The sequence below is a fragment of the Panthera pardus genome, unplaced genomic scaffold, assembly GCF_024362965.1.
Source record: "Panthera pardus isolate Hobbes unplaced genomic scaffold, ASM2436296v1 HiC_scaffold_27, whole genome shotgun sequence".
Taxonomy (NCBI): Eukaryota; Metazoa; Chordata; class Mammalia; order Carnivora; family Felidae; genus Panthera; species Panthera pardus.
Window position 1 is genome coordinate 63,002,256 of NW_026526843.1, and position 19,026 is coordinate 63,021,281.

The 19,026-nt window shown below is 38.1% G+C and overlaps 1 protein-coding gene across 1 annotated transcript in view; it reads right to left on the reverse strand.

Annotated features, from left to right (window-relative positions):
- Window positions 1–1,136: 1,136 nt before the first annotated feature.
- Window positions 1,137–19,026, reverse strand: part of ATP7A (ATPase copper transporting alpha) — an 87,516-nt gene continuing 69,626 nt past the window's right edge. The window contains exons 4-5 of the mRNA XM_053891352.1: window positions 2,451–2,940; window positions 1,137–1,926 (exon numbers count right to left, since the gene is read on the reverse strand). Coding sequence (XP_053747327.1) covers window positions 1,169–1,926; window positions 2,451–2,940 — 1,248 coding nt within the window. The 3' untranslated portion in view covers window positions 1,137–1,168. The remainder of the gene's footprint in view (window positions 1,927–2,450; window positions 2,941–19,026) is intronic.

Sequence of the window (19,026 nt, forward strand, 5' to 3'; positions counted from 1 at the left end):
GAGCATGTGTTTAATATAAATTTTTATGCTTCTCAGTTTTATTCAGCTTGAAAAACAAATATTGTTACTTGATATCCTTCATTCTGATCAGAATTGCAAAAGTTAATAACATGGTCTAGAAATTAGTTATACAACTTTTCTATTTTACTTACAGCAAGAAATTTCATTAGGGCATTTCCAGTTTAATTCAAAGCTAGATTATATTGTAGTTTAAAACAACAAGTGGGGCACCTGGGTGGTTCAGTCAGTTAAGCTTCCAACTTTGGCTCAGGTTATGATCTCACAGTTCGTGGGTTTGAGGCTCACACTAGGCTCTGTGCTGACAACTCAGAGCTTGGAGCCTGCTTCACATTCTGTGTGTCCCTCTTTCTCTACCCTCCCCCAGTCATGCTGTCTCTCTCCTTCAAATATAAATAAACATTAAAAATAAATAAATAAAAATAAATAAAACAACAAGTTCACATAGGCAAATTCCATGCACTATTCATTTTTGGTTTCAGTTCAAGGTAAGAGCTGTCAGGAAATAGAAAGACTTTGAGGCAGTTCAAGAGTCAGTTTCATTTGAATGCCTAAATTTAAAACTACAGTTAAAATTCTATTATTTATTTCTACCTTTTTTCTTTTCAAAATAGCATTTGCTTCTCCCATCATACATGCATATATCCTTGTCACATAAAACTTAAAACACATAGGAAAGCACAATGAAAAAAATATCACCTTTACCCTACCACTCATATAATAACCACTGTTAAAATTTTAGTTCATGTCCTGCCAGGAATTTTATTCACTCATATACATAAATAATATGTACATGGTATAAATCCTTATACATGTGTTTATAATATTTTGATCATGCTGAATATACAGATTTTTTGCTTTTATTTTTTCATTTAACAAAATATCTCAGACACTTTCCTGTGGCATTAAATATCTTTAATACTATAATTTTTTATGGCTTCATAGCATTTCAGCATATGGATGTATCATGATATAATGCTTCTAGTTTTTAAATATTGTAGATAATTATTCAAACATCCTTAGGCATCTTTGTATACACTGCTGACTACCTCTATAAGATTTACTTCCAAAAACCAGAACTGCAGTACCTATTGCTCATTATTTATTATTGATGAAAGCCAAAGAATCCAAATTAGAAGATAAAAAAACATTAAGGGAATCTGAGAAAAAAGTAATAATTACCTGACAAGGCAGCATCAAATCCCATGTCTTCTATTGCTTCTCTCAAGGTCTCTGGAGAAGTTAGTAGAGGATCATACTCAACAGTCCCATTGCCATTTGCAAGAGATACTCGTATGGATTTTACACCTGCCTTTTTTGATATGACACCCTCAATAGACTGCACACAAGAATTACAAGTCATGCCACCAATGTTTATCACAGTTTCTTGAGTCAGAGGATGGCTTACTGTGTTCAAAGGAATCTTTTGAAGAGATGAGCTGGAGGGAGAGTTTGAGGTACTTTCAACTTCACTTATAATACTAACTCTGTATTGCCCTGGTGAGATGGCCTCTATTGCTTTTCTAAGGGTTTCTGGAGTGACTGAGCTTGCATTGTACTTCACTATGGCAGATCTATTCTCTAAAGAAACTACGATGCTGCTTACATATTGGAGTGTAGATAAAGCACTTTCAATATTTAACACACATGATTTACAATGCATGCCATCTATAATGAAAGTGACTGTTGAATCACTGCTATATGATGGACTCCTTTGCTGTGATCCTTCTGAGGATTTGACTGGTGTATTCTTTAGACGTTCTATATCAATAGCTCCCAATTTGAGGTACTTGGGCTGTTTTTTGATGAATGCTGGAAAGCCCACGGCTTCAATCTGTTTTTTAATTTCCTCTGCTGTGATAAGATGAGGTTGATAAACAATAGTAGCTTCTTGGTTGTCCAAGGAGACTAGTTAGTGAAAAGAGAAATATTTAATTCAGTTATTCTTAGGCCACTTCAGAAAACATTCTGTAGTTTTCAAATCAATACCACACAAAATTGTTTGTCTTCGTTGTCACTAGCTTTTCTTAAGATAATTCTGTTTTCATAAAATGTTACTGACACAGACTAGAAAAAAGTAAAAAAATATGACTACTTTATCTATGGTCTCCAAGTTTCTGCATGCCTGAACAGAAACAGATTAGAGGTAGAGAGGACCCCAGGCATGTTGAGTTAAAAACGCTGAACTCCATGAACTGCCACCCCAGCTACATTTTCTGCTAGTTCAAAACTCATGTAGTTTTTAATTATAATCATTAGCTTTACCCACATTAATCCTGGGAATATGCACACTGTACCTCAGACTTCAATGAAGCAGTAAGCATTCTAGTCTGTGGATTCAAAACCCATGCTTAAGAGGAAAGCAAAAACTTAAAAGGCCAAAACAGAAAGCTAATCCTTAGAAAACAACCAAATACCACCAGATATATTACCTTTAATTCGCTGAACACCTTGCAGCTTCCCAATTTTTCCTTCAATGGTGCTGGTGCATGAATGGCAGGTCATTCCTTCTACTTTCATCTTCAGCATGACTTCACCTACTTGAGCCATACTATAATCTTCACAAGTTCCTGACTTTTTCTCCAGAGTTCCAATATCTAAACTGAGATCCGGAAGCAGCTCTATTATCTGATTGGCATTCAGAATAGAAGGGATTATTGTCACCACTACAGTTCTTTGCTGAGGGGAAATTTTAATGTCTGTCACACCCTTGGTCTTGAGCAATATGCTTTGGATATGGTCCCATGGCAGAGTCAGTGAAGCAGCAACAGTCAGAAACACAGTGTCAGTTAAAACAGGGACAGGGTTAGGATTGTGGAGAACAGCATCAAAGCCCATGTCATCAATAGCTTCCTGGAGGGTCTTTGGAGTCTGTAGTTTAGGGTCATAAATAATAGTTGCATTTTTTTCTTCCAGTGAAACCTTTTGGAAGAGAATTTCAAAAGTCAGTTTAATTCAATTTTATGACCTAAAACTTAAAAAATAGCAATCATCATGCCGCATTCAAGAAGAATGGGACAAATAATTCAACCAAATGGAGTTTCTCTATTAGTTCTCATCTTTACTATTCTCTTTGGAAAGAAACAAAAAAATGTCTTCTGTACTTATAGGAATGATAAACTTGTATGTAGGTGTATGTGACTCAGCTACTGATTAGGCATTTGAAACACACACACGGACAAACACACCCTGGAATTTTACAACAGAGCACAAACAACTTTTTCCTACTATCTCCTTTCACAAATTATTCCAATACTTCACTCTCTATCAATTCAAAGATAATAAAGAAAACAGGATCAGCTGCAGAAAATAAAAGGTGATATGAAGTTTAAATTTTAAGATGTTTGATTAAAATAACTTTGTTCGGAAGAAAAGATATAAACATGCTAGTGTGTGATTAAAGGCAATGATAGGATTTTGTAGCATATACTCCTATATCCTTCTAAGTCCCTATAGCCTAGTATTACTTTTATTCAAAATAAGAACATCTTTATTGCTTCGCCTGATTCAATGATAAAAATAATGATTGTATTCCTAAAGCTCAGCTACTGTATATAATTTAACTACTACCATGACTGCATGCATATCTGGCTGACATCTTACAAAAATTAATGGTGTAGTCATACACACAAATACATGTGCGCACACACACACACACACACACACACACACTCACTGGGTTGGGAGTCAGAAGATTTGAGTTCCATTGTCAATTTTCCACTTATTAGTCAACACATTCATTAATTCTACCATCTGAAAAATTGGGAAATATGCCCTATAATCTTCTAGAGTTGTTATAAGAGCAAATAGATAGGAAAGTAGTTCTTTGCAGCAGTGAGTTATATAAAGGTAAACACCGAACAAGTAATATTTATCAAGCACCTATTATATGTGCCAGGAACTGGGATTCTCAAGATACAACGGTGAGCATGACACAGTCACAGGGAGGAATATTAGCATAGAAAATACAGAAAAGAGACATGTATTTATCCCTGGGAATATGGGTCAGAAAAGCCTTCTTAGGGGAGATAAGACCTGAATGTAAACAAACACACAGAAATTAGCAAGAATGTATGAGGCAGGAATTCCAGACAAATGGATAAAGTAGATAAAGATGATAAACTGGAGAATGAGGCAACTGATTTACTATGGGGTCCACTTTATGCCAATAATGGTAATTCAGCCTATAGGTAATAGAGAGTCACAAAAAAATTTAACAAGGGAATGACATGATTGTATTAGCATTTTAGAGAAGAATCATTTTGGAGACACAGCAGATGTGTGGGGGGTGGAATGGAGTGACAGGATAGGAGATCAGTTAGGAGACTATTGCAATTGTAATAGTGGTACACAGAAGATCTGAATTAAGGCATGAATACTGAGGGTAAAGAAAAAGGGGCAATTCCAAGATACATTTGGGAGGGCAAGAACTAGTAAGGAGATTATAGAGAGTAAAGGAGATGACTATGAGTTACAGGTTTCTGGCCTGGGCCAGTGGATAGATGGTGTTGCCATTAACTGTTATCAGAGAGAAGAAAACTGGAGGACGAGGTTGGAGTGGTGGGAAAAGAAAGATGATAAATTTAGTTTTAGACCCAACTGATTTTGAGAGATGGTAGGGTATTAATGTTCTAAAGGCAGTTAAAATATGAGCATTATTATTTTAGATTCCTGGTGAAAATCTTTGTTCCATAAATAAAAGCAACACCAAAATATAATTAAAAGTAATTAAGAGAAGGAAATCTCACTTTAAACTGTCAACAATAGTTATATAGTTAAATCTTTCTTCCTTTAGCTTGGTAATCAATGGCTAGGCATTTGGTGAAATCTTAAAATGCACCTCTGGCACAGAAAAGATGCTTAGACTAGTAATTCTAGTTGGTCATCTTGATCTTAGTTGTGGAAGAAACCACTAACATAAGTGATTCAAAACAGAAAAAGTGGGAAAATAATTTATATTTTGTTTTGGAATACACCATATAACATTTTCCATGAATAAGTTGCAGTATAGCCAAACCACGTGCAGTTCCGACATATACTTTTGAAACAGATACAATACAAATATAGTCATTACAAAATGAAGGCTTTTGTGGCTTTGTATCTCTAAATAGATTCTCTTTCAAACTCTAATCACACTCCAATGATTTTTCTGATTAATAAAATTACTTTAAAAATTTTAAATATTCAAACTAAAGAGGAAGATGGAGAACAGATGAGGGGTGGGGGAGGAGTGACTATAAAGGGGCTGAACAGGGGAGTTTTTTGACATGATGGGACTATGGTGTCCTGGTTATGTTGGGAGTTAAATAAATATATAGATATGTTAAAATTCACCAAACTAAAAAAAAAAAAAATCACAGAACTTTATATCAAAAAGAAGTCAATTTTACGTATGATAATTGTGTTTTAAACAAAACAAAACTAAAAAAATTCAGTTAGTTGCATTAGCCACATTTCAAGTGTTCAATGGCCAATGTGGCTAAGTTGTTGCCATATGGTACTGGGTATATATAGAACATTTCCATCATCGCAGAATATTCCATTGGACAGTACAGATCCAGGTACTACTATACTTTTTCTGATAAAGTACCAAACTTTTTTAAAAGGGTGTAGATTTCTTTTTTCCTTTATGTTTAAGTACACTGTATATGGTATCTCTTTAAAAAGATCTGGTTTTGAGCTAATTTCCATCCCCCCAGAAATGTTAATTTACCAACATATCCAATGAGAAACCATTCTTAAAACTGATTTTTCGGGTGCATGGGTGGCTCAGTCGGTTAAACATCTGACTCTTGATTTCAGTTCAGGTCATGATCTCATGGTTGGTGAGATCAAGCCCTGTGTTGGGCTCTGCACTGACAGTGAGGAACCTGCTTGGGATTTTCACTCCCTCTCTCTCTGGCCCTCCTCTGCTCGCATACTCCCCACCCTCAAGATAAATAAATAAACTTTTAAAAAAATGATTTAAAATTTTTTTAGTGTTTTATTTTATTTTTTGAGAGAGAGAGAGAGATAGAGATGGAGCATGAGCAGGGAAAGGACAAAGAGAGAGGGAGACACAAACTCCGAAGCAGGCTCCAGGCTCTGAACTGTCTGCACAGAGCCTGATGTGGGGCTCGAACCCACAAACCGTGAGATCATGCCTGAGCTGAAGTTGGACACTCAACTGACTGAGCCACCCAGGAGCCCCCAAAAAATGATTTTAAAAGCAAAAGTCACTTTGTCTCTAGAGGATTTGATATGCTTTCTACTGCATTAGCCTATCTTCTGTAAAAGACATAAGGAAATAAGGAAACTATTTATATAAAATACTATGTTAAAAAGTTATATTATCCTACGTTGTTTTCATGCTGTAGACTGAAAGCACTTCCTTATGTAGTAACTTCTATTTGTGTGTTTTAAAGCTGTCCAACCACACTTAGCACAAACAAAAATGTTCCCCTTTGGGGAAACTTTCCTCAACTTTTCCTCTGAATATTAGATATCAAAGAGATGTTTCAAGCCTAAAATCTCAAAGGAAACAAAAACAAGCAGCACCTTTGTTTCTTTTAAGAGGAAATTCACATGGTGATTATCACAATACTGTTATGGATGTCAAATGTGTGGGCAGGAAGCTAAAATAACATTTATTTATTCAACAAATATTTAAGGAGTGCCTATTATGTGCCTGACACTGTGCTAAGCTGCTAGGGACACAATGGTGAGCAAAAACAAGCAATGACTCTGTAGACCCAGAAATTGCTGGTAGCAGTACAATTCTGGGTCAATGTAGCTCTCCTTTCACATTAACCCCACCAACAAAAACCACCTCCACCTATTCCCTACATTGTTCAAAAGTTTCAACAGCTTGTCTTTTTCTATCTTTCACTGGGAACCAATGCCGTTATTTTAACTTTTATAAGAACTATATTTCCATTAAATCAATAATTCCTCTGAAAATAAACATGTAACAGTCTACAAATTATGACTGTGGCTCATAGGAAGGCCTCAAGGTGGAAAACTATTTCTATATTTGGATGAAGGCAGGACTGGAAGAGAAGAAATGAAATCAAACATACTCTGTGGCATCAAATGCATTAATAGTGGACTAGAGAGTATTAAATGTCGACAGGAATTGTAAAGATCCATTATTTTAATGAGTATGGTATTCTTTATCTACTGAAATATAATATATGAAATTCAAGTACAGTATACTTTATCTGCATGTGATTTCTATATGATTTGCTCTCAAGCAAGATGAATGCTAGAACCTTGGACAAATCACCCTAACTCCAAGGGCTGCACCTTCCTAAGAAGGAGGTTTCATAACAACTCAACATTATCAGCAGTTCTTCAGGGCTTGAAAGGATTCTGTCATTTTATACAGAATGAAGGGAGAAAAGTGAAATGATTTATCAGTTATATTGAATTTCTAGTATGTTTGATTCACCAACCACAAATACTTTTGATTCAAGTAAAAACTATTTAAAATGCATGAGGGACCTCATATATATTACATACTTCACACCACAAATTCTATTATTGTTTGTTGAAAAAATAATGTGTATATACTAATCAAGTAAAACTCTACTTTGATGCTTCAATATACGATACCAAAAATTAAAATATCGTAAGAAAAATCCATTAATATAAACTGTATGGTGCTGGCACAAAAATAGACACATAGATCAATGGAACAAAACAGACAACCAAGAAATAAACCTATGCTTGTATGGTAAATGAGTCTATGACAAAGGAGGCAAGAATATACAATGAGGAAAAGACAGTCTCTTCAATAAATGGTGCTGGGAAAACTGGACAACTACATGTAAAGGAATTAAACTGGATCACTAACACCATACACAAAAATAAACTTAAAATGGATGAAACACTTAAATGTGAGACCTGAAATCATAAAAATCCTAGAAGAGAACACAGGCAGCAATTTCTCTGACATCAACCATCACATTTTTCTAGATACCTCCTTAGGCAACAGAAACAAAAACAAAAATAAACTACTGGGACTACACCAAAATAACAAGCTTTTTACACAGTAAAGAAACCATAAACAAAACACAAAAGTAACCTACTGACTGGGAGAAGATATTTCCAAATAACATATCTGATAAAGGGTTAGTATCCAAAATATATACGCTCTCTCCCCGGTATCTCACTGCTGTGTCGGTGCAGAATTTGCTTTTTGTAGGAGAGAGAGGGAAGATGGCGGCATAGGAGGACGCTGGGCTCACCGAGCGTCCTGCTGATCACTTAGATTCCACCTACACCTGCCTAAATAACCCAGAAAACCGCCAGAGGATTAGCAGGACGGAGTCTCCGGAGCCAAGCACAGACGAGAGGCCCACGGAAGAGGGGACCCTCCTGAAGTGGATCACCTAAGGAGAAGCGAGCTAAGCCTGCCCCTCCTGCCCCCGTGCACCTTGCCTACCCACCCCAGCTAATACGCCAGATCCCCAGCACCACAAGCCTGGCAGTGTGCAAGTAGCCCAGACGGGCCACGCCACCCCACAGTGAATCCCGCCCCTAGGAGAGGGGAAGAGAAGGCACACACCAGTCTGACTGTGGCCCCAGCTGTGGGCTGGGGGCAGACATCAGGACTGACTGTGGCCCCGCCCACCAACTCCAGTTATACACCACAGCACAGGGGAAGTGCCCTGCAGGTCCGCACCACTCCAGGGACTATCCAAAATGACCAAACGGAAGAATTCCCCTCAGAAGAATCTCCAGGAAATAACAACAGCTAATGAACTGATCAAAAAGGATTTAAATAATATAACAAAGTGAATTTAGAATAATAGTTATAAAATTAATCACTGGGCTTGAAAACAGTATAGAGGAGAGCAGAGAATCTATTGCTACAGAGATCAAGAGACTAAGGAACAGTCACGAGGAGCTGAAAAACGCTTTAAACGAAATGCAAAACAAAATGGAAACCACGACGGCTCGGCTTGAAGAGGCAGAGGAGACAATAGGTGAACTAGAAGATAAAGTTATGGAAAAAGAGGAAGCTGAGAAAAAGAGAGATAAAAAAATCCAGGAGTATGAGGGGAAAATTAGAGAACTAAGTGATAGACTAAAAAGAAATAATATACGCATACTTGGTATCCCAGAGGAAGGGAGAGAGAGGGAAAGGTGCTGAAGGGGTACTTGAAGAAATAATAGCTGAGAACTTCCCTGAACTGGGGAAGGAAAAAGGCATTGAAATCCAAGAGGCACAGAGAACTCCTTTCAGACGTAACTTGAATCAATCTTCTGCACGACATATCATAGTGAAACTGGCAAAATACAAGGATAAAGAGAAAATTCTGAAAGCAGCAAGGGATAAACGTGCCCTCACATATAAAGGGAGACCTATAAGACTCGTGACTGATCTCTCCTTTGAAACTTGGCAGGCCAGAAAGGCTTGGCACGATATCTTCAGTGTGCTAAACAGAAAAAATATGCAGCCGAGAATCCTTTATCCAGCAAGTCTGTCATTTAGAATAGAAGGAGAGATAAAGGTCTTCCCAAACAAACAAAAACTGAAGGAATTTGTCACCACGAAACCAGCCCTACAAGAGATCCTAAGGGGGATCCTGTGAGACAAAGTACCAGAGACAACGCTACAAGCATAAAACATACAGACATCACAATGACTCTAAACCCGTATCTTTCTATAATAACACTGAATGTAAATGGATTAAATGAGCCAACTAAAAGACATAGGGTATTAGAATGGATAAAAAAACAAGACCCATCTATTTGCTGTCTACAAGAGACTCATTTTAGATCTGAGGACACCTTTAGATTGAGACTGAGGGGATGGAGAACTATTTATCATGCTCCTGGAAGCCAAAAGAAAGCTGGAGTAGCCATACTTATATCAGACAAACTAGACTTTAAATTAAAGGCTGTAACAAGAGATGAAGAAGGGCATTATATAATAATTACAGGGTCTATCCATCAGGAAGAGCTAACTATTATAAATGTCTATGCGCCGAATACCGGAGCCCCCAGATATATAAAACAATTACTCATAAACATAAGCAACCTTATTGATAAGAATGTGGTCATTGCAGGGGACTTTAACACCCCACTTACAGAAATGGACAGATCATCTAGACACACGGTCAATAAAGAAACAAGGGCCCTGAATGATACATTGGATCAGATGGACTTGACAGATCTATTTAGAACTCTGCATCCCAAAGCAACAGAATATACTTTCTTCTCGAGTGCACATGGAACATTCTCCAAGATAGATCATATACTGGGTCACAAAACAGCCCTTCATAAGTTTACAAGAATTGAAATTACACCATGCATACTTTCAGACCACAACGCTATGAAGCTTGAAATCAACCACAGGAAAAAGTCTGGAAAACCTCCAAAAGCATGGAGGTTAAAGAACACCCTACTAACGAATGAGTGGGTCAACCAGGCAATTAGAGAAGAAATTAAAAAATATATGGAAACAAACGAAAATGAAAATACAACAATCCAAATGCTTTGGGATGCAGCGAAGGCAGTCCTGAGAGGAAAATACATTGCAATCCAGGCCTATCTCAAGAAACAAGAAAAATCCCAAAATCTAACAGCACACCTAAAGGAAATAGAAGCAGAACAGCAAAGGCAGCCTAAACCCAGCAGAAGAAGAGAAATAATAAAGATCAGAGCAGAAATCAACAATATAGAATCTAAAAAAACGTTAGAGCAGATCAACGAAACCAAGAGTTGGTTTTTTGAAAAATAAACAAAATTGACAAACCTCTAGCCAGGCTTCTCAAAAAGAAAAGGGAGATGACCCAAATAGATAAAATCATGAATGAAAATGGAATTATGACAACCAATCCCTCAGAGATACAAACAATTATCCGGGAATACTATGAAAAATTATATGCCAACAAATTGGACAACCTGGAAGAAATGGACAAATTCCTAAACACCCACACTCTTCCAAAACTCAATCAGGAGGAAATAGAAAGCTTGAACAGACCCATAACCAGCGAAGAAATTGAATCGGTTATCAAAAATCTCCCAACAAATAAGAGTCCAGGACCAGATGGCTTCCCAGGGGAGTTCTACCAGACGTTTAAAGCAGAGATAATACCTACCCTTCTCAAGCTATTCCAAGAAATAGAAAGGGAAGGAAAACTTCCAGACTCATTCTATGAAGCCAGTATTACTTTGATTCCTAAACCAGAGACCCAGCATGAAAAGAGAACTACAGGCCAATATCCCTGATGAATATGGATGCAAAAATTCTCAATAAGATACTAGCAAATCGAATTCAATGGCATATAAAAAGAATTATTCACCATGATCAAGTGGGATTCATTCCTGGGATGCAGGGCTGGTTCAACATTCGCAAATCAATCGACGTGATACATCACATTAACAAAAAAAAAGAGAAGAACCATATGATCCTGTCAATCGATGCAGAAAAGGCCTTTGACAAAATCCAGCACCCTTTCTTAATAAAAACCCTTGAGAAAGTCAGGATAGAAGGAACATACTTAAACATCATAAAAGCCATTTCTGAAAAGCCCACAGCTAACATCATCCTCAATGGGGAAAAACTGAGAGCTTTTTCCCTGAGATCAGGGACACGACAGGGATGCCCACTCTCACCGCTGTTGTTTAACATAGTGCTGGAAGTGCTAGCATCAGCAATCAGACAACAAAAGGAAATCAAAGGCATCAAAATTGGCAAAGATGAAGTCAAGCTTTCGCTTTTTGCAGATGACATGATATTATACATGGAAAATCCGACACACTCCACCAAAAGTCTGCTAGAACTGATACATGAATTCAGCAAAGTTGCAGGATACAAAATCAAAGTATAGAAATCCGTTGCATTCTTATACACTAACAATGAAGCAACAGAAAGACAAATAAAGAAACTGATCCCATTCACAATTGCACCAAGAAGCATAAAATACCTAGGAATAAATCTAACCAAAGATGTAAAAGATCTGTATGCTGAAAACTATAGAAAGCTTATGTAGGTAATTGAAGAAGATATAAAGAAATGGAAAGACATTCCCTGCTCATGGATTGGAAGAATAAATAGTGTCAAAATGTCAATACTACCCAAAGCTATCTACACATTCAATGCAATCCCAATCAAAATTGCACCAGCATTCTTCTTGAAACTAGAACAAGCAATCCTAAAATTCATATGGAACCACAAAAGGCCCCGAATAGCCAAAGTAATTTTGAAGAAGAAGACCAAAGCAGGAGGCATCACAATCCCAGACTTTAGTCTCTACTACAAAGCTGTCATCATCAAGACAGCATGGTATTGGCATAAAAACAGACACATAGACCAATGGAATAGACTAGAAACCCCAGAACTAGACCCACAAATGTATGGCCAACTCATCTTTGACAAAGCAGGAAAGAACATCCAATGGAAAAAAGACAGTCTCTTTCACAAATGGTGCTGGGAGAACGGGACAGCAACATGCAGAAGGTTGAAACTCGACCACTTTCTCACACCATTCACAAAAATAAACTCAAAATGGATAAAGGACCTGAATGTGAGACAGGAAACCATCAAAACCTTAGAGGAGAAAGCAGGAAAAGACCTCTCTGACCTCAGCCGTAGCAATCTCTTAATCGGCACATCCCCAAAGGCAAGGGAATTAAAAGCAAAAGTGAACTACTGGGACCTTATGAAGATAAAAACCTTCTGCACAGCAAAGGAAACAACCAACAAAACTAAAAGGCAACCAACGGAATGGGAAAAGATATTTGCAAACGACATATCGGACAAAGGGCTAGTATCCAAAATCTATAAAGAGCTCACCAAACTCCACACCCGAAAAACAAATAACCCAGTGAAGAAATGGGCAGAAAACATGAATAGACACTTCTCTAAAGAAGACATCCGGATGGCCAACAGGCACATGAAAAGATGTTCAACGTCGCTCCTTATCAGGGAAATACAAATCAAAACCACACTCAGATACCACCTCACGCCAGTCAGAGTGGCCAAAATGAAGAAATCAGGAGACTATAGACGCTGGAGAGGATGTGGAGAAACGGGAACCCTCTTGCACTGTTGGTGGGAATGCAAATTGGTGCAGCCGCTCTGGAAAGCAGTGTGGAAGTTCCTCAGAAAATTAAAAATAGACCTACCCTATGACCCAGCAATAGCACTGCTAGGAATTTATCCAAGGGATACAGGAGTACTGATGCATAGGGGCACTTGTACCCCAATGTTTATAGCGGCACTCTCAACAATAGCCAAATTATGGAAAGAGCCTAAATATCCATCAACTGATGAATGGATAAAGAAATTGTGGTTTATATACACAATGGAATACTACGTGGCAATGAGAAAAAATGAAATATGGCCTTTTGTAGCAACGTGGATGGAACTGGAGAGTGTGATGCTAAGTGCAATAAGCCATACAGAGAAAGACAGATACCATATGGTTTCACTCTTATGTGGATCCTGAGAAACGTAACAGAAACCCATGGGGGAGGGGAAGGAAAAAAAAAAAAAAGAGGTTAGAGTGGGAGAGAGCCAAAGCATAAGAGACTCTTAAAAACTGAGAACAAACTGAGGGTTGACGGGGGGTGGGAGGGAGGGGAGGGTGGGGGATGGGTATTGAGGAGGGCACCTTTTAGGGTAAGCACTGGGTGTTGTATGGAAACCAATTTGACAGTAAATTTCATATATTAAAAAAATAAATTAATTAAAAAAAAAAAGAAAAGGTGGTATATATATGTATAATGGAATATTACTCAGCCATAAAAAAGAATGAAATCTTGCCATTCGCAATGACATGGGTGGAGCTAGATAGACAGTATTATGCTAAGTGAAATAAGTCAGTCAGAGAAAGACAAACACCATATGATTTCACTCATATGTGAAAATTAAGAAACAACACAAACAGGCACCTGGGTGACTCAGTTGGTTAAGCATCCAACTTCAGCTCAGGTCATGATCTCGCAGCCCATGGGTTCTAGTCCCACATCGAGCTCTGTGCTGGCAGCTCAGAGCCTGGAGCCTCCTTCGGATTCTGCGTCTCCCTCTCTCTCTGCACCTCCCCCACTCATACTCTTTCTCTGTCTCTCAAAAATAAATGTTAAAAAAAATTTAATAAAAAAAGAAACAAAACAAACAAATGGGGTGGGTGGAAGAAGGCGAACCAAGAAATAGACTCTTACCTATAGAGAACAAACTGATGGTTGTCAGAGGGGAGGTAGGTGGGGCAATGGGTAAAATAGGTGATGGGGATTAAGGGGTACACTCTTTGTGATAAGCAACAAGTGTTGTATGGAAGTATTGAATCACTAAACTGTACACATGAAACTAATATAATACTGTATATTAACTAACTGGAATTTAAGTAAAAATTTTTAAAACACACAATGAGGGGCACTTGGGTCGCTCAGTCAGTTGAGCATTGGACTCTTGATTTTGGCTCAGGTCATGATCCCAGGGTTATGGGATCAAGCCCTGCAGCAGGTTCTCTCCCTCTGTCCCCCTCCCCTGGTCATGTGCTTGCTCTCTCCCTCTTACTCTAAATAAATAAATAAACAAACAAACAATGAAAAGTCACAGACTGAAAAATATTTGCAAAGCACACATCTAAAAGTAGATTTATATTGAAAATATATAAAGGACAATCAAAATTGAATAATAAGGAAACAAAAAAAAAACAGCTAAAAATCTGACAAAATCTTTTACAGCCATTTGACCGAAGAAGAAAAACAAATGCCTATAACACACAAAAAGATGCCCAACAACATTAGCCATTAAGGAAATGAGAACTGGTATGCTACCACTACACACCCACTAGAATGTCTATAACTAAAAAGACTGATGATACAAAGTGTTAGAATGTAGAAAAAGTAGAACCCACAAACATTGCTGGTGAGAAGATAAAATAGTACAGCCACTGTAGTAAATCATTTGCCAGTGCCTCAAAAAATTAAACATACAATAAAAATTTTTTTTAATGTTTTATTTATTCTTAAGAGAGAGACAGACAGAGCATGAGCAGGTGAGGGGCAGAGCAAGAGAGGGACACAGAATCTGAAGCAGGCTCCAGGCTCTGAGCTAGTCAGCATAGAGCCCGACACAGGGCTCAAACTCACAAGCCGTGAGATCACGGTCTGAGCTGAAGTCGGATGCTTAACCAACTGAGCCACCCAGGTGCCCCTACAAAAATCAAACATACATTTAACATACAATGGAACAAATTTAATCCTAGGAATATTCACAAGAGAAAACCTATATCCACATAAAGACTTGTATGTAAACACTCAGAGTGTTTTTCATACTGTGATTGTTTTTCACAATCACAAAGAGGAAACAATCCAAATGTCTCTCAATGAGTAAATGGGTAAACAAATTGTGGCACATCCACACAATGGAATACTCCTCAGCAATAAAAAGGAAATAACCAGTGATACAAACAACATAAGTAGATCTGAAATGCATAACGCTAAGTGAAGGAAGCCAGACTCAAAAGGCTATATAATGTGTGATTCCATTTATATGGAAGTTTTTAAAAAGTAAAATTTATAGGGCCAAAAAATAAATCATTGGTATGAGAGGCTAAAAGTAAGGAGGAAGAATGACTTCGAAGTAGAGTTACCAGGGGGAGCCTGGGTGGCCCAGTCAGTTAAGTGTCCAACTTTGGCTCAGGTCATGATCTCACGGTTCATGAGTTCGAGCCCCGCATCGGGCTCTGTGCTGACAGCTCAGAGCCTGGAGCCTGCTTCAGATCCTGTGTGTCTCCTTCTCTCTCTCTGTGCCCCTCCCCCGCTCATGCTCGGTCTCTTTCTCTCTCTAAAAAATGAATAAATGTTAAAAAAAAAAGATACAAAGTAAAGTTACCAGATTTAGTAAAAAAAATACAAGACACCAAGGGGTGCCTGGCTGGCTCAGTTATCAGAGCATATAACTCTTGATCTCAGGGTTATGAGTTCAAGCATCACGTTGGGCATAGAGCCTACTTAAAAAAATAAAATAGGGGAGAGCCTGGATGGCTCAGTTAAGTGTCTGACTCTTGGTTTTGGCCCAGGTTATGATCTCACAGTTCATGAGTTCGAGGCCTGCATCAGGCTCTGCATTGACAGTGCAGAGCCTGCTTGGGATTCTCACTCTCTCTCTCTGACCCTCCCCCACTCACTCTCTCTCAAAAGTGGATAAACATTTTTTTAAAAACAAATAAAATGCTGGGGCGCCTGGGTGGCTCAGTCGGTTGAGCATCCGACTCTGGCTCAGGTCATGATCTCGCACTCCATAAGTTTGGGCCCTGCGTCAGGCTCTGTGCTGACAGCTCAGAGCCTGGAGCCTGCTTCGGATTCTGGGTCTCCCTCTCTCTCTGCCCCTCCCCCACTCATGCTCTGTCTGTCTCTCTCTCTCTCTCTCTCAAAAATGAACATTAAAAAAATTTAAAAATAAAATGCATAAATAAAAAAATTTATTTTAAAAAAACAGAAGACACCGAGTTATAAATTTAAATTTCAGATAAACAAATATTTTTTAGTGTAATTATATCTCATGCAATATAACAGGTCTCAAACTGTGGTCCCAAGACCAGCACCATTAGAGTTAACTGGGTATTTGTTAGAAATGCAAACTCTTGGGGTGCCTGGGTGGCTCAGTTGGTTGAGTGACCAACTTCGGCTCAGGTCATGATCTCATGGTCCGTGAGTTGGAGCCCCACGTCAGGTTCTGTGCTGATAGCTCAGAGCCTAGAGCCTGCTTCGGATTCTGGGTCTCCCTCTCTGCCTCTCCCCCACTCGTGCTCTGTCTCTCTGTCTCAGAAATAAACATTAAAAAAAATTTTTTTTAATGCAAACTCTCGGGGCACTGGGTGGCTCAGTTGGTTGAGTGACCGACTTCAGCTCAGGTCATGAACTCTTGGCTCATGGGTTCAAGCCCCGCATCAGGCTCTGTGCTGACAGCTCAGAGCCTGGAGTCTGCTTCATATTCTGTCTCTGCCCCTCCCTGCTTGTGCAGTCTCTCTCTCTCTCAAATATAAATAAACCTTAAATTAAAAAAAAAAGAAATGCAAACTCTCAGGCCCCATCAGCCCTACTAAAACAGAAACTCTGAGGGTAGGGCCAGAAACATGTTTTAACAAGTCCTCCAGGTGATTCTCATGTTATGATTTGTGAACCACTGCTCACTATACCTGTCACTGGCAAAAAAGAACTGTAAGAAGCTCATACAAAGAGAAAGGGGCACATAAGCCTATTCAATAAATCAATTCACCATCATCAAATACTAACTGAATAGCCAAAGGGTGTGTAGTAAATTCTCTGAGAAGGTTCTAAAGCAGTGAATCTCAACTGAGGGCAATTCTGCCCACAGAGGACATTTGGCAATGCCTGGAGACATTTTGGTTGTCACAAACACAAGAAAAGCCTACTGGCATCCAGTGCATAGAAGCCAGGGGTGCTGCTAAGCATGCTACAAGGCACAGAGCAGCCCTCAAACAACAAAGAATTATCCAGCTCAAAACGTCAATAGTGCTGAGACTGAGAAATCTGGATTATAGGGTAAAGATTAATCAAAACATATTTTACCCCAAAGGCTTTAAAAATCAAAGACATTTTTATGAACATGGAAATAAAAAGTTTAAAAAAGTAATGACAAAACATAATTCAAGGTTTCTCACAGTAAAAATACTACAATTATTCTGAGAAGAATTTACAGGGACTAGTGATACAAAGCTAATACATCACTTTGATGGTAAGAAGCACCTATATGATGATTAATTTTTCTCAGAACTTATGTGAGAGAATAATTTGGAGATGATCAGTTTGAGAACCATATGCAAATTAAAATGCATCTGCAGACTGTATGACCAGAAAACACACATGGCCCAGGAATCATGGAACTTGAGTTCTAGTTTTGTTTTGGTATTAGGTAGCTGTGTAATTTAGCACAAGTCACTCCATTATCTAAGCTTCCATCTGCTAATCCGTAAAATAAGGAGGTTAGACTATTGAAGTCGTATCTAAAACCCCTTGCAGCATTAACATATGTCTATGTCAAAAAAATGAACACAGGAAACATTCAAAAAAGTTTTTATAAGATATGAGTGGGGATGGCATCATTATATTCCCTGTAGGGTAGTTTTGTATTGACTTGGGGGTTTTTGATTCTTGTGTTTAGAAGGTGTGAAACAAAGTTGTTTAGCTTTTCTTATTTATTCATAATAGCTATATTAACAATTCGTGTTCATTGCAGATAAATCAGAATATACATACATACATACATACATACACACATATAGATAGATATCCACCATTCTTTTTCATTAAGTAACATTCTAAGATGAATTATAGCAGGAATGTGTTAAGATGGTCTAACAAGAGTCGATTTTATTTTTGCAATTAAAAATTGAAGTGAAAGGGGCGCCTGGCTGGTTAAGTTGATAGAGTATGCAATTCTTGATCTCAGGGTTGTGAGTTCAAGCTCCACACTGAGTGTAGAGATTACTTAAAGAGTGTGTGTGTGTGTGTGTGTGTGTGTGTGTGTGTGTGTGTATACACACACATATAAAATCATGGGACACCTGGGTGGCTCAGTTGGTTAAGTGTCCAACTCTCGATTTTGGCTCAGGTCATGATCTCATGGTTTGTGAGATCGAGCCCTGCATGGGGCTCTGCGCTGATAGCAGGGAGCCTGCTTGGAATTCTCTCCTCCCTTTTTCTCTGCCCCTCCCCAAATCATGTGCGCACACATACACAACACATGTGTGTTTTCTCTCAAAAATAAACATTTAAAAAATATATATCTTTAAAAACACTGGAAACATTTTTTAAAAATTGAAGTGAAAAAGCTTAGAAAATTACTGTTATACTTTGTATTCATGTGCTTAAGGAAGATTACATTATTATTTCACATAATAACTGTCATGCTATTTAAGAGACGAAAGCCCACAACCCTTTCTCTGAAAACATATATTTTAGTTCAGTATGAGATTAAGAGTAATAAAAAGTGTATAAGCATCTGTATACTTACAAAACTATAAATATACAATCATAATAATG